This window comes from Meles meles, chromosome 21, assembly GCF_922984935.1.
Source record: "Meles meles chromosome 21, mMelMel3.1 paternal haplotype, whole genome shotgun sequence".
NCBI lineage: Eukaryota > Metazoa > Chordata > Mammalia > Carnivora > Mustelidae > Meles > Meles meles.
In genome coordinates, this window is record NC_060086.1 from 27,332,442 (window position 1) to 27,345,280 (window position 12,839).

General features: G+C 36.6%; 1 protein-coding gene across 1 annotated transcript in view; it reads right to left on the reverse strand.

Moving 5' to 3' along the window:
* LOC123933607 (phospholipid-transporting ATPase ABCA3-like) overlaps positions 1 to 12,839 on the reverse strand; it is a 189,307-nt gene that overhangs the window by 110,255 nt on the left and 66,213 nt on the right. The window contains exon 16 of the mRNA XM_045992947.1: positions 2,042 to 2,140. Within this exon, the coding sequence (XP_045848903.1) occupies positions 2,042 to 2,140 (99 nt within the window). The remainder of the gene's footprint in view (positions 1 to 2,041; positions 2,141 to 12,839) is intronic.

The window sequence follows — 12,839 nt, forward strand, 5'->3', positions numbered from 1 at the left end:
CATATATGAAAGACCTACAGCTAGTGTCATGATACTCTATGTAGAAAACCTAAAAGACCCCACCAAAAAATTACTAGAACTAATACACAAATTCAATAAAGTCCCAGGGTATAAAGTCAACAAATGGAAATCTGTTGCATTTCTATACACCAATAATGAAGCAGGATAAAAGAAAACAAGAAAATCCTGTTTACAACTGCACCAAAATGAATAAGATACTTAGTAATAAGCCTAACAAAAGAAGTAAAAGATCTGTACTCTGAAAACTATGCAACACTTGTGAAAGAAATTGAAGAGGACCCAAAGAAATGGAAAAGCGTTCCATACTCATGGATTAGAGGATCAAACACTGTTAAAACATCTATACTACCCAAAGCAATATACACATTTAATGCAATCTCTATTAAAATACCACCAGCATGTCTCACAGAGCTAGAACAACCCATCCTAAAATTTGTATGGAAACAGAAAAGAGCCCAAAGAGTTAAAGTGATTGTGAAAAAGAAAAACAAAATTGGAGGCATCATGATTCCAGAATTCAAGCTATATTTTAAAACTGTAGTCATCAACACAGTATGATACTGGCACAAAAACAGACATATAGACCAATGGAATAGAATAGAAAAGTCATAAATGGGCCCATATGACTATATGGTCAACCAATCTTTGACAAAGCAGGAAAGAACATCCAATTGAAAAAAGAAAGTCTCTTCAACAAATGGTAATGGGAAAACTGGACAGTCACATGCAGAAAAATGAAACTGGATCACTTTCTTACACCACACACAAAAATAAAGGAAAAGAGGCAGGGAAATAAACAATAAAATACTCTTAAGGATAGAGAACAAACTGAGGGCTGATAGAGGGAGGTGGGTGGGGGATAGGGTAGAAGGGTGTGGGTTTTAAAGAGGGCACTTGTTATAAGCACTGCGTGTTCTATGTAAGTCATGAACCACTGAATTATTCCAGAAACCAATATTGCACTATATGTTAATTAAAATTTAAATAAAGATTTGAAAGAAAAAAAAATGGTTAGAGGCCCTAAATAGAAAGACAACCCAGATACCATGGTGTTGGCCTATGGTTCTAAACTGTAGTTCCCAGTGGCAGGTAAAGCACCTATTGTGCAGTTAATGGCTTTAAATAGTATTGATTGATTCATTCATTCATCTGAGAACTTTTTTGAGTATCTATTTTGTGACACTGTTTGTAGCACCAAGTATTGTCAGCGAACAAAACAGACTTGGTCTCTGTCCTTAAAGAGTTTGTTCTAGCTGCATTCACAAAGGAAGTTTCTCACTATAACTTTTCTCCCTATGTAGCTTGCCTAGAATAAACAAAAGAACATTTGCTTGAATAGCCAAGAGGCAATTTCTTATTATAAATTATGCTTATTATAACTTATTTATCATAAATCAAGTGGCATTTTAATTTATAAAAGTTTTTTGGAAACAAATCATGTGAATAAATTATACCAAGTCAATTCTGAGACACTGACAATATTAAAACACTGAGTCTGAGAGAATGAAGTTTAGACATAGCTCTGTCATAGAGCTTACCAGAAAAAGGACATTTTGTGAAATCTTTTGAAAGACAGTCAGCCTATTTTGCCTAGTGACAGTCTGAACTCCCTTGACATATTCATTTTGAACTTTTTTTTACACTGCAAGAAACCAAACAAATCATGCATCAATTAAACAAAATTATGAAAACATGGTTAGGTTAAAACTTTTAAGTAATTTCTAGTATAGATTTCAAGTTGAACTAGTACTTCTCCTTTGACAACATAGATATTCTTTTTCTTGATTAACTCTTAAACATCTACCACAAAGACACATGTATCAAGGCCCAAGCCCAGAATCTTTACATACTCTCAGCTGAATATATAAAAATGCATTAACACAAAATAGTAACATAGTTGAAAAAAATCCATAACTGTGATTATTTCATTCCAATACAGAGAGTGTGGAGTTTGCTCTCCAACTGACATTTTAGGGGTGAAATTTGTTGTTGTTGTTTTTTAAAGGTAATTATAACTCACTTATTGAAGACTTCTTCCATGGTAGTGATTGAAGCACCAAAGTTGGCAATGCCCAGCTCTTTTTGTTTTTTTTCCAGGTCATTAATCAGAGCTTCAAACCTGAAAAGAGAGGAAGAAGAGAAGAAGGAACTAGCACCAGTCTAGATATATTTTCTTTTCTGCTGTTGTTCATTTTATATTCTAGTAAATTGAATTTTTAAAATATATGAACACTTTTAGTTAATACTTTGATTTCCAAATGTATTCTTCCCTATTGTTCTCGTAAAAGTTTTTATTGTGAAAAATATAAGAAACATTACATATATTATTTCATCAATTCAAGCAGCATTAAACACATTCACAACCATCACCACCATCCATTTCCAGAACGATCTATCCTAAGATCCTAAACTAAAATTCTGTACCCATTAAACAGTAATTTTCTATTCCTTCCTTAAGCTTCACTTTTACTTTCTGTCAATTTGAGTTTTCCTACTGTAAGTGCATCCTATAAAATGGAATCCTTTTGTGTCTGACTTATTTCACTTAGCATAATTCTTTCTAATTCAAATTGCTTGTAGAATGTATAAGAATTCATTCCTTTATAAGGCTGAATAATAATCATTGTATGGATAACACAACATATGGCTTATCCATTTATTTGTGGGACATTTGGGTATTTTTTATCCTTTGGATTTTATGAATAATGCTGTTATGAGCAATGGTGTGCAAACCCATGTTCAAGTTCTTACTTTCAATTTTTGTTGGTATATACGTAGAAGTGGAATTGCTGAATTATATGGTAAGTCTATGTTTAACCTTTTTTAAAAAAAAGATTTATTCATTTATTTGAGAGGGAGAGAGAGAGAAAGAGGAGTGAGCAGGGGGGTAGGAGGCAGAGGGAGAGGGAAATAAGCAGACTCCCTGCTAAGCTGGGAGCCCTACACAGAGCTCACCCTGGGACCCTGTGATCATTACCTGAGCTGAAATCAAGAGTCAGCCACTTGTTCTATTCACCAGTCTAATATATATCTATATAGATATATATTAGGCTATATATCTATATCTATCTATCTATAGATAGATAGATATACATACACATATATAATTTTTCCTTTTTTTCCACTTTCTTCTCCCCTTGGTTTTGGGTCTCTTCTGATTTGGTTACTGTATATTTTTATGGAGTCATTGCTACCTTTTTAGTATGTTGTTCCCTCATTCATCTGTTCTTATCTGGATAAAATGATGAGGCAGAAAAGCTCAACACAAAAAAAGAACAAGAGGCAGTACCAATGGCTAGGGACCTAATCATTACAGACATTAGTAATATGTCAGAACTAGAGTTCAGAATGATGATTCTCAAGGTGCTAGCTGGGCTTGAAAAAAGTATGGAAGATATTAGAGAATCCCTTTCTGGAGAAATAAAATCCCTTTCTGGAGAAATAAAAGAACTAAAGTCTAACCAAGTTGAAATAAAAAAAGCTATTACTGAGGTGCAATAAAAAATGGAGTCTGCTACTTCTCTTACTCAAAAATGAGGCAGAAGAGAGAATTACTGATATAAATAGTGATATAAAGAAACTGAGCAAAAGAGAGACAAACAACTTCTGGACTATGAAAGGGACAATTCAAGAGATAAATGATACCATAAGCCAAAACAATATTAGAATAATTGGGATCCAAGAAGAAGAAGAAGGAGGAGGAAGAGGAGGAGGAAGAGGAGGAGGAGGAGGAGAAGAAGAAGAGAGGGGCAGAAGGTAAATTGGAGCAAATTATGGCAGAGAATTTCCCTAATTTGGCAAAAGGAAAAAGGATTAAAATCCAGGAGGCACAGAGAAACCCCCTCAAAAGCAATAAAAATAGGTCCACACCTTGTCATCTAATAGTAAAACTTACATGTCTCAGTAACAAAGAGAAAAATCCTGAAAACAGGTCAGGACAAGAGGTCTGTAACATACAACTCTAGAAATATTAGATTGGAAGCAGACCTATCTAAAGAGACCTAGCAGGCCATAAAGGACAAGATACAAGGATATTCTTGTATCCTACCTGGATACAAGAATACTGTATCCAGCTAGGCTATCACTGAAAATAGAAGGAGAGATAAAAATCTTCCAGGTCAAACAAAAATTAAAAGAATTTGCAAACATCAAACCAGCTCTACAGAAAATATTGAAAGGGGTCCTCTAAACAAACACAGAGTCTAAAAGTAGTAGATCAGAAAGGAACAGGGACAATAAACAGTAAGTAACCTTATAGGCAATTCAATGGCACTAAATCCTTTTTTTTTTTTAATTTGTTTATTTTCAGCGTAACAGTGTTCATTGTTTTTGCACCACACCCAGGGCTCCATGCAGTACGTGCCCTCCCTATTACCCACCACCTGGTTCCTCAACCTCCCACCCACCCACCCCTGCCCCTTCAAAACCCTCTGGTTGTTTTTCAGAGTCCATAGTCTCTCATGGTTCATCTCCCCTTCCAGTTTCCCTCAACTCCCTCTGCTGTCCATCTCCCCATGTCCACCGTGTTCTTTGTTATGCTCCACAAATAAGTGAGACCATATGATACTTGACTCTCTCTGCTTGACTTATTTCACTCAGCATAATCTCTTCCAGTCCCGTCCATGTTGCTACAAAAGTTGGGTATTCATCCTTTCTGATGGAGGCATAATACTCCATTGTGTATATGTACCACATCTTCCTTATCCATTCATCCATTAAAGGGCATCTTGGTTCTTTCCACAGTTTGGCGACCGTGGCCATTGCTGCAATAAACATTGGGGTACAGATGGCCCTTCTTTTCACTACATCTGTATCTTTGTGGTAAATACCCAGCAGTGCAATTGCAGGGTCATAGGGAAGCTCTATTCTTAATTTCTTCAGGAATCTCCACACTGTTTTCCACTGTGGCTGCACCAACTTGCATTCCCACCAACAGTGGAAGAGGGTTCCCCTTTCTCCACATCCTCTCCAACACAAGTTGTTTCCTGTATTGCTAATTTTGGCTGTTCTAACTGGTGTCAGATGGTATCTCAATGTGGTTTTAATTTGAATCTCCCTGATGGCTAGTGATAATGAACATTTTTTCATGTGTCTGATAGCCATTTGTATGTCTTCATTGGAGAAGTGTCTGTTCATATCTTCTGCCCTTTTTTGGTTATGATTATCTGTTTTGTGTGTGTTGAGTTTGAGGAGTTCTTTATAGATCCTGGATATCAACCTTTTGTGTGTCCTGTCATTTGCAAATATCTTCTCCCATTCCGTGGGTTGCCTCTTTGTTTTGTTGACTGTTTCCTTTGCTGTGCAGAAGCTTTTGATCTTGATGAAGTCCCAAAAGTTCATTTTCGCTTTTGTTTCCCTGGCCTTTGGAGACATATCTTGAAAGAAGTTGCTCTGGCTGATATCGAAGAGGTTACTGCCTATGTTCTCCTCTAGGATTCTGATGGATTCCTGTCTCACGTTGAAGTCTTTTATCCATTTCGAGTTTATCCTTGTGTATGGTGTAAGAGAATGGTCGAGTTTCATTCTTCTACATATCGCTGTCCAGTCTTCCCAGCACCATTTATTGAAGAGACTGTCTTTTTTCCATTGTATATTTTTTCCTGTTTTGTCAAAGATTATATGACCATAGAGTTGAGGGTCCATATCTAGGCTCTCTACTCTGTTCCACTGGTCAATGTGTCTGTTTTTATGCCAGTACCACGCTGTCTTGGTGATCACAGCTTTGTAGTAAAGCTTGAAATCGGGTAACGTGATGCCGCCAGTTTTGTTTTTGTTTTTCAACATTTCCTTAGCAATTCGGGGTCTCTTCTGATTCCATAAATATTTTAGGATTATTTGCTCCAGCTCTTTGAAAAATACCGGTGGAATTTTGATTGGAATGGCATTAAAAGTATAGATTGCTCTAGGCAGTATAGACATTTTAACAATGTTTATTCTTCCAATCCAAGAGTATGGAACAGTCTTCCATCTTTTTCAATGGCACTAAATTCTTATTTTTCAATAGTTACCCTGAATGTAAACGGGCTAAATGTCTCAATCAAAAGATACAAGGTATCAGAATGGATAAAAAAAAAACAAAACCCATCAATATGCAGTCTACAAGAAATTCATTTTAGACCCAAAGACACCTCCAGATTTAAAGTGAGGGGGCAGAAAACAACTTACCATGCTAATGGACATCAAAGGAAAGCTGAGGTGGCAATCCTTATATTAGACAAATTAGATCTTAAGCCAAAGACTATAATAAGAGATGGGGAAGGACATTATATCATACTCAAAGGGTCTGTCCAACAAGAAGATCCAACCATTTTAAATATCTATGCCCCTAACATGGGAGTAGCCAACTATATAATCCAATTAATAACAAAATCAAAGAAACACATCAACAATAGTACAATAATAGTAGGGGACTTTAACACCCCCCTCACTGAAATGGACAGATCATCCAAGCAAAAGATCAACAAGGAAATAAAGGCCTTAAAAGACACACTGGACCAGATGGACATCACAGATATATTCAGAACATTCCATCCCAAAGCAACACAGTCTTCCCTAGTGCACACGGAACATTCTTCAGAATAGATCACATCCTGGATCACAGATCAGGTCTCAACCAGTATCAAAAGTTTGAGATTATTCCCTGCATATTTTCAGACCACAATGCTCTGAAACTAGAACTCAATCACAGGAGAAAAGTTGGAAAGAACTCAAATACATGGAGGCTAAAGAGCATCCTACTAAAGAATGAATGGTCCAACCAGAAAATTAAAGAAGAATTGAAAAAGTTCCTGGAAACAAATGAAAATGAAAACACAACTGTTAAAATTATGTGCGACAGAGCAAAGGTGGTCCTGAGAAGAAAATATATAGTTATACAGCCTTTCTCAAGAAACAAGAAAGGTCTAAAGTACACAACCTAACCCTTCATGTAAAGGAGCTGGAGGAAGAACAGCAAAGAAAGACTAACTCATCAGTAGAGGAGAAATAATAAAGATCAGAGCAGAAATCAATGAAATAGAAACCAAAAGAACAGTAGAACAATCAATGAAGGGTGGAGCTGGTTCTTTGAAAGAATGAATAAGACTGATAAACCCCTGACCAGACTTATCAAAAAGAAAAGAGAAAGGACCCAAATAAATAAAATCATGAATGAAAGAGGAGAGATCACAACACCAAAGAAATACAAACAATTATAAGAACATATTTTGAGCAACTATATGCCAGCAAATTTGACAATCTGGGAAGAAATGGATGCATTCCTAGAGACACATAAAGTACCAGAACTGAAACAGGAAGAAACAGAAAACCTGAAAAGACCCATAAACAGTCAGGAGATTGAAGCAGTCATCAATGATCTCCCAACAAACAAGAGCCCAGGGCTAGAAGGATTCCCAGGGGAATTCTACCAAACATTTAAAGAAGAATTAATACCTACTCTCCCGAAACTATTTCCAAAAAATAGAAATGGAAGGAAAACCTTTGAAGTCACTTTATGAGGCCAGCATTACCTTCATCCCCAAACCTGACAAAGACCCCATCAAAAAGGAGAATTACAGACCAATATTCCTGATGAAGATGGATGCAAAAATTCTCACCAAAATCCTAGCCAATAGGATCCAACAAGTCATTAAAAGTATTATTTACAACAACCAAGTGGGATTTATTCTGGGGCTGCAAGGTTGGTTCAACATTCCCAAATCAATCAACATGATACAATACATTAATAAAAGAAAGAACAAGAACCATATGTTACTCTCAATAGATGCTGAAAAAGCATTTGACAAAGCACAGCATCACTTCCTGATCAAAACTCTTCACAATGCAGGCATAAAGGGTAGATCCCTCAATATCATCAAAGCCATCTACGAAAAACCCACAGCGAATATCATTCTCAATGGGGAAAAACTGAGCGCTTTTAACCCTAAGGTCAGGAACACGGCAGGTGGGGAAAAACTGAGTGCTTTTAACCCTAAGGTCAGGAACACGGCAGGGCTGTCTACTGTCACCACTCCTATCCAACATAGTACTAGAAGTCCTAGCTTCAGCAATCAGACAACAAAAAGAAATAAAAGGCATCTGAATTGGCAAAGAAGTCAAACTCTCAATCTTTGCCACTGATATGATACTTTACATGGAAAGCCCAAAAGACTCCATCCAAAACTGCTAGAACTCATACAGGAATTCAGTAAAGTGTCAGGATATAAAATCAATGCACAGAAATCAGTTGCATTTCTATACCAACAGCAAGACAGAAAAAAGAGAAATTAAGGAGTCAATCCCATTTACAACTGTATCCAAAACCATAAGATACCTAGGAATCAACCTAACCAAAGAGGCAAAGAATCTATACTCAGAAAACTATAAAGTACTCATGAAAGAAATTGAGGAAGACACAAAGAAATAGAAAAATGTTCCATGCTCATGGATTAAAAGAACAAATATTGTGAAAATGTCTGTGCTACCTAAAGCAATCTACACATTTAATGTAATCCCTATCAAAATATCATCCTTTTTTTTTCAAAGAAATAGAACAAATAATTCTAAAATTTATATGGAATCAGAAAAGACCCAATAGCCAGAAGAATGTTGAAAAGGAAAGCCAAAGTTGGTGGTATCACAATTCCAGACTTCAAGCTCTATTACAAAACTATAATCATGTAGGCAGTATGGTACTGGCTCAAAAACAGACACATAGATCAATGGAACAGAATAGAGAGCCCAGAAATGGACCATTAACTCTATGTCAGCTAACCTTTGACAAAGCAGGAAAGAATGCCCAATGGAAAAAAGACAGCCTCTTCAACAAATGGTGTTGGGAAAATTGGACAGCCACATGCAGAAAAAATGAAACTAGACCATTTCCTTACATCACACACAAAAATAGACTCCAAATGGATGAAAGACCTCATTGAGAGAAAGGGATCAATACAAATCCTTGAGGAGAACACAGACAGCAACCTCTTTGACCTCAGCTGCAGCAACTTCTTCCTAGAAACACCACCCAAGGCAAGGGAAGCAGGGCAAAAATCAACCACTGGGACTTCATCAAGATCAAAAGCTTTTGCACAGCAAAGGAAACAATTAACAAAACCAAAAGACAACTGATAGAATGGGAGAAGATATTTGCAAACGACATATCAGATAAAGGGCTAGTATCCAAAATCTATAAAGAACTTATCAAACTCAATACCCAAAGAACAAATAATCCAATCAAGAAATGGGCAGAGGACATGAACAGACATTTCTGCAAAGAAGATATCCAGATGGCCAACAGACACATGAAAAATTGCTCCACATCACTCGGCATCAGGGAAGTACAAATCAAAACCACAATGAGATACCACCTCACACCAGTCAAAATGGCTAAAATTAACAAGTCAGGAAATGACAGATGCTGGTGAGGATGCGGAGAAAGCGGAACCCTCCTACACTATTGGTGGCAATGCAAGCTGGTGCAACCACTCTGGAAAACAGCATGGAGGTTCCTCAAAATGTTGAAAATAGAACTACCCTATGACCCAGCAATTGCACTACTGGGTATTTACCCTAAAGATACAAATGTAGTGATCTGAAGGGGCACATGTAGCCGAATATTTATAGCAGCAATGTCCACAATAGCCAAACTATGGAAAGAACCTAGATGTCCATCAACAGATGAATGGATAAAGAGGTGGTATATATACACAATGGAATACTATGCAGCCATCAAAAGAAATGAAATCTTGCCATTTGCCACAAGTGGATGGAACTAGAGGGTGTTATGCTTAGTCAAATAAGTCAATTAGAGAAAGACAACTATCATATGAGCTCCCTGATATGAGGAAGTTTGAGAGGCAATGTGGAGGTTTGGGGGGTAAGAAAAGAATAACTGAAACAGGATGAGATCGGGAGGGAGACAAACCATAAGAGACTCTTAATCTCACAAAAGAAACTGAGGGTTGCTGGGGTGGGTAGATAGGGAGAGGGTGGTTGGGTTATGGACACTGGGGAAGGTATGTGTTATGGTGAGTGCTATGAAGTGTGTAAACCTGGCGATTCACAGACCTGTACCCCTGGGGCTAATTATACATTATATGCTAATAAAAAATTTTAAAAAATGATACTTATATCAGATAACTTGACTTTAAAACAAAGACCATAACAAGAGACAAAGAAGCACACTATATAATCATAAAGGGGATAATCCCTAAAGAAGATATAATAATTGTAAATATTTATGTATCCAACATGGGAGCAGAGAAATATATAATGATTAATAATAAATATAAAGGAACTAATTAAAAATGATACATTAACAATAGAGGACTTTAACACCCCAAATACATGAATTGCCATATTATCTAAACAGAAAATAAACAAGGAAACAACAGCTTTGAATGACCTAGACAGACTTAACAGATATATTCAGAACATTCTATCCTAAAACAGAATACACATTCTTTTCAAGTGCACAAGAAACATTCTCCAGAATAAGTCACATATTAGGTCACAAAACAGGCCTCAACAAATACAAAAAGATAAAATCATACCATGCATATTTTCCACCACAACACTATGAAACTGGAAGTCAAAGAAAAGAAAAAAATAGTCTGGACAGGGCACAAATACATAGAGTTTAAACAACATGCTACTAAACAATGAATGGGTCAACCACGAAATAAAATAAGAAATAAAATTACATGAAAATGAAAACATGATGGTCCAAAACCTTTGGGGTGCATCAAAAGCGGTGCTAAGTGGGAAGTATACAGCAATACTAGTTTACGTCAAGAAACAAGAACAATCTCAAATAAATGACCTAACTTTACACCTAAAGGAGTTAGAGAAAGAAAAAAACAAACCAAGCCTAAAGACAGCAGAAGGGAAATAATAAAGCTTAGAGCAGAAATAAATGATAGAGAAGCTAAAAATAACAGATCGATGAAACCATTCCTGGTTCTATGAAAAAATTAATAAAATTGATAAAACTCTCGCCAGACTTAACAAAAAGAAAAAAGAAGGGACTCAAATAAATAAAATCACAAATGAGAGAGGAGAAATAATCAACACCACAGAAATAAAATCTTTTTTTCATTAATCAATAAATTTTGTTCATTCTTCAAATTTTTATTTACATTCCAATTAGTTAACATATGGTATAATATTAGTTTAATGTGCAGGATTTAGTGATTTATCACTTACATACACACTCAGCATTCATCACAAGTGCACTCCTTAATACCCATCACCGATTTAACCCATTCTCCTGCCCACTTCTCCTCCAGTAACCCTCAGTTTGTTCTCTGTAGTTAAGAGTGTGTTTCTTGGTTTGCCCCTCTTTTGTTTCCCTCCTATGTTCATCTGTTTTGTATCTTAAAATTCACAAGTGAGTGAAATGATACAGTATTTTTTTTCTCTGACTTATTTTGCTTAGCATAATAACCTCTAGTTCCATCCACCTCATTGGAAATGGCAAGATTGCCTTCTTTTTATGGCTAAGCAGTATTCCATTATGCACAAACACACACACACACACACACACACACACACACACACACACACAACCACCTCTTCACCTCTTCTTTATCCATTCATCAGTCAGTGGACACCGGGGCTCTTTTCATATTTTGACTATTGTGGACATTGCTGTTATAAACTTTGGGGAGCAGATACCCCTTTGAATCACTATGTTTCTATCCTTTGGATAAATACCTAGTAGTACAATAACTGGGGCATACGTTTTTTTCATGAGCATTTTCTTCATGTGTCTGTTAACAATCTGGATGTCTTCAATGGAGAAATGTTTGTTCATATCTTCTGCCCATTTCTTGACTGGATTATTTGGTTTTTTGGATGTTGAGTTTGTCAAGTTCTTTATAGAGCTTGGACACTAGCCCTTTATGTACTATTTCATTTGTGAGTATCTTCTCCCATTCCATAGGTTGCCTTTTAGTTTTGTTGACTGTTTCCTTTGCTATGTAGAAGGTTTTTATCCTCATGAGGTCCCAATAGTTCATTTTTGCTTTTGTTTCCCCTGCCTTCACAGATGTGTCATGCAAGAAGTTGCTGCAGCTGAGGTCAAAGAAGTAGCCGCCTGTGTTCTCCTCTAGGATTTTGATTTCCATTTTGAATTTATTTTTGTGTCTGGTGTTAAGAAAGTCGTCCAGTTTCATTCTTCTGTGTGTGGCTGTCCAATTTTTCCAACTTGTCCATTTGTTGAAGAGACTGTCTTTTTTCCATTGGGTTTTCTTTACTTTTTGTCAAAGATTAGTTGACCAGAGAGTTGAGGGTCTATTTCTGAGTTCTCCGTTTCATTGATCTATGTGTCTGTTTTGTGTCAGTACCATACCGTCTCGATGATTGGTGTTCTGTAATACAGCTTGAAGTCTAGAATTGTGATGCCTCCAGCTTTGGTCTTCTTTTCCAACATTCCTTTCTCTCTCCTTCTATTCTGAATGACAGGCTTGCTGGGCTAAAGTATTCTTGGGTGCATATTTCCCCCATTTAGTACATTGATAATATCATACCAGTCCTTTCTGGCCTGCCAGGTCTCTGTGAACAGGCCTGCTGCCAGCCTTATGTGTCTACCATTGTATGTTAAGGACCTCTTGTCCAAACTGCTTTCAGGATTTTATCTTTATCTTTGTAATTTGCAACTTTCACTATAGTATGTCAAAGTGTTGATGTATTTTTGTTGATTTTAAGGGGAGTTCTTTGTGCCTCTTGGAGTTGAATTCCTGTTTCCTTCCCCAGATTAGAGACATTCTCAGCTATAACTTGGGTAAATAAACCTTCAGCCCCCTTTCCTACTCTTCATCTACAATATGGATATTCACTTC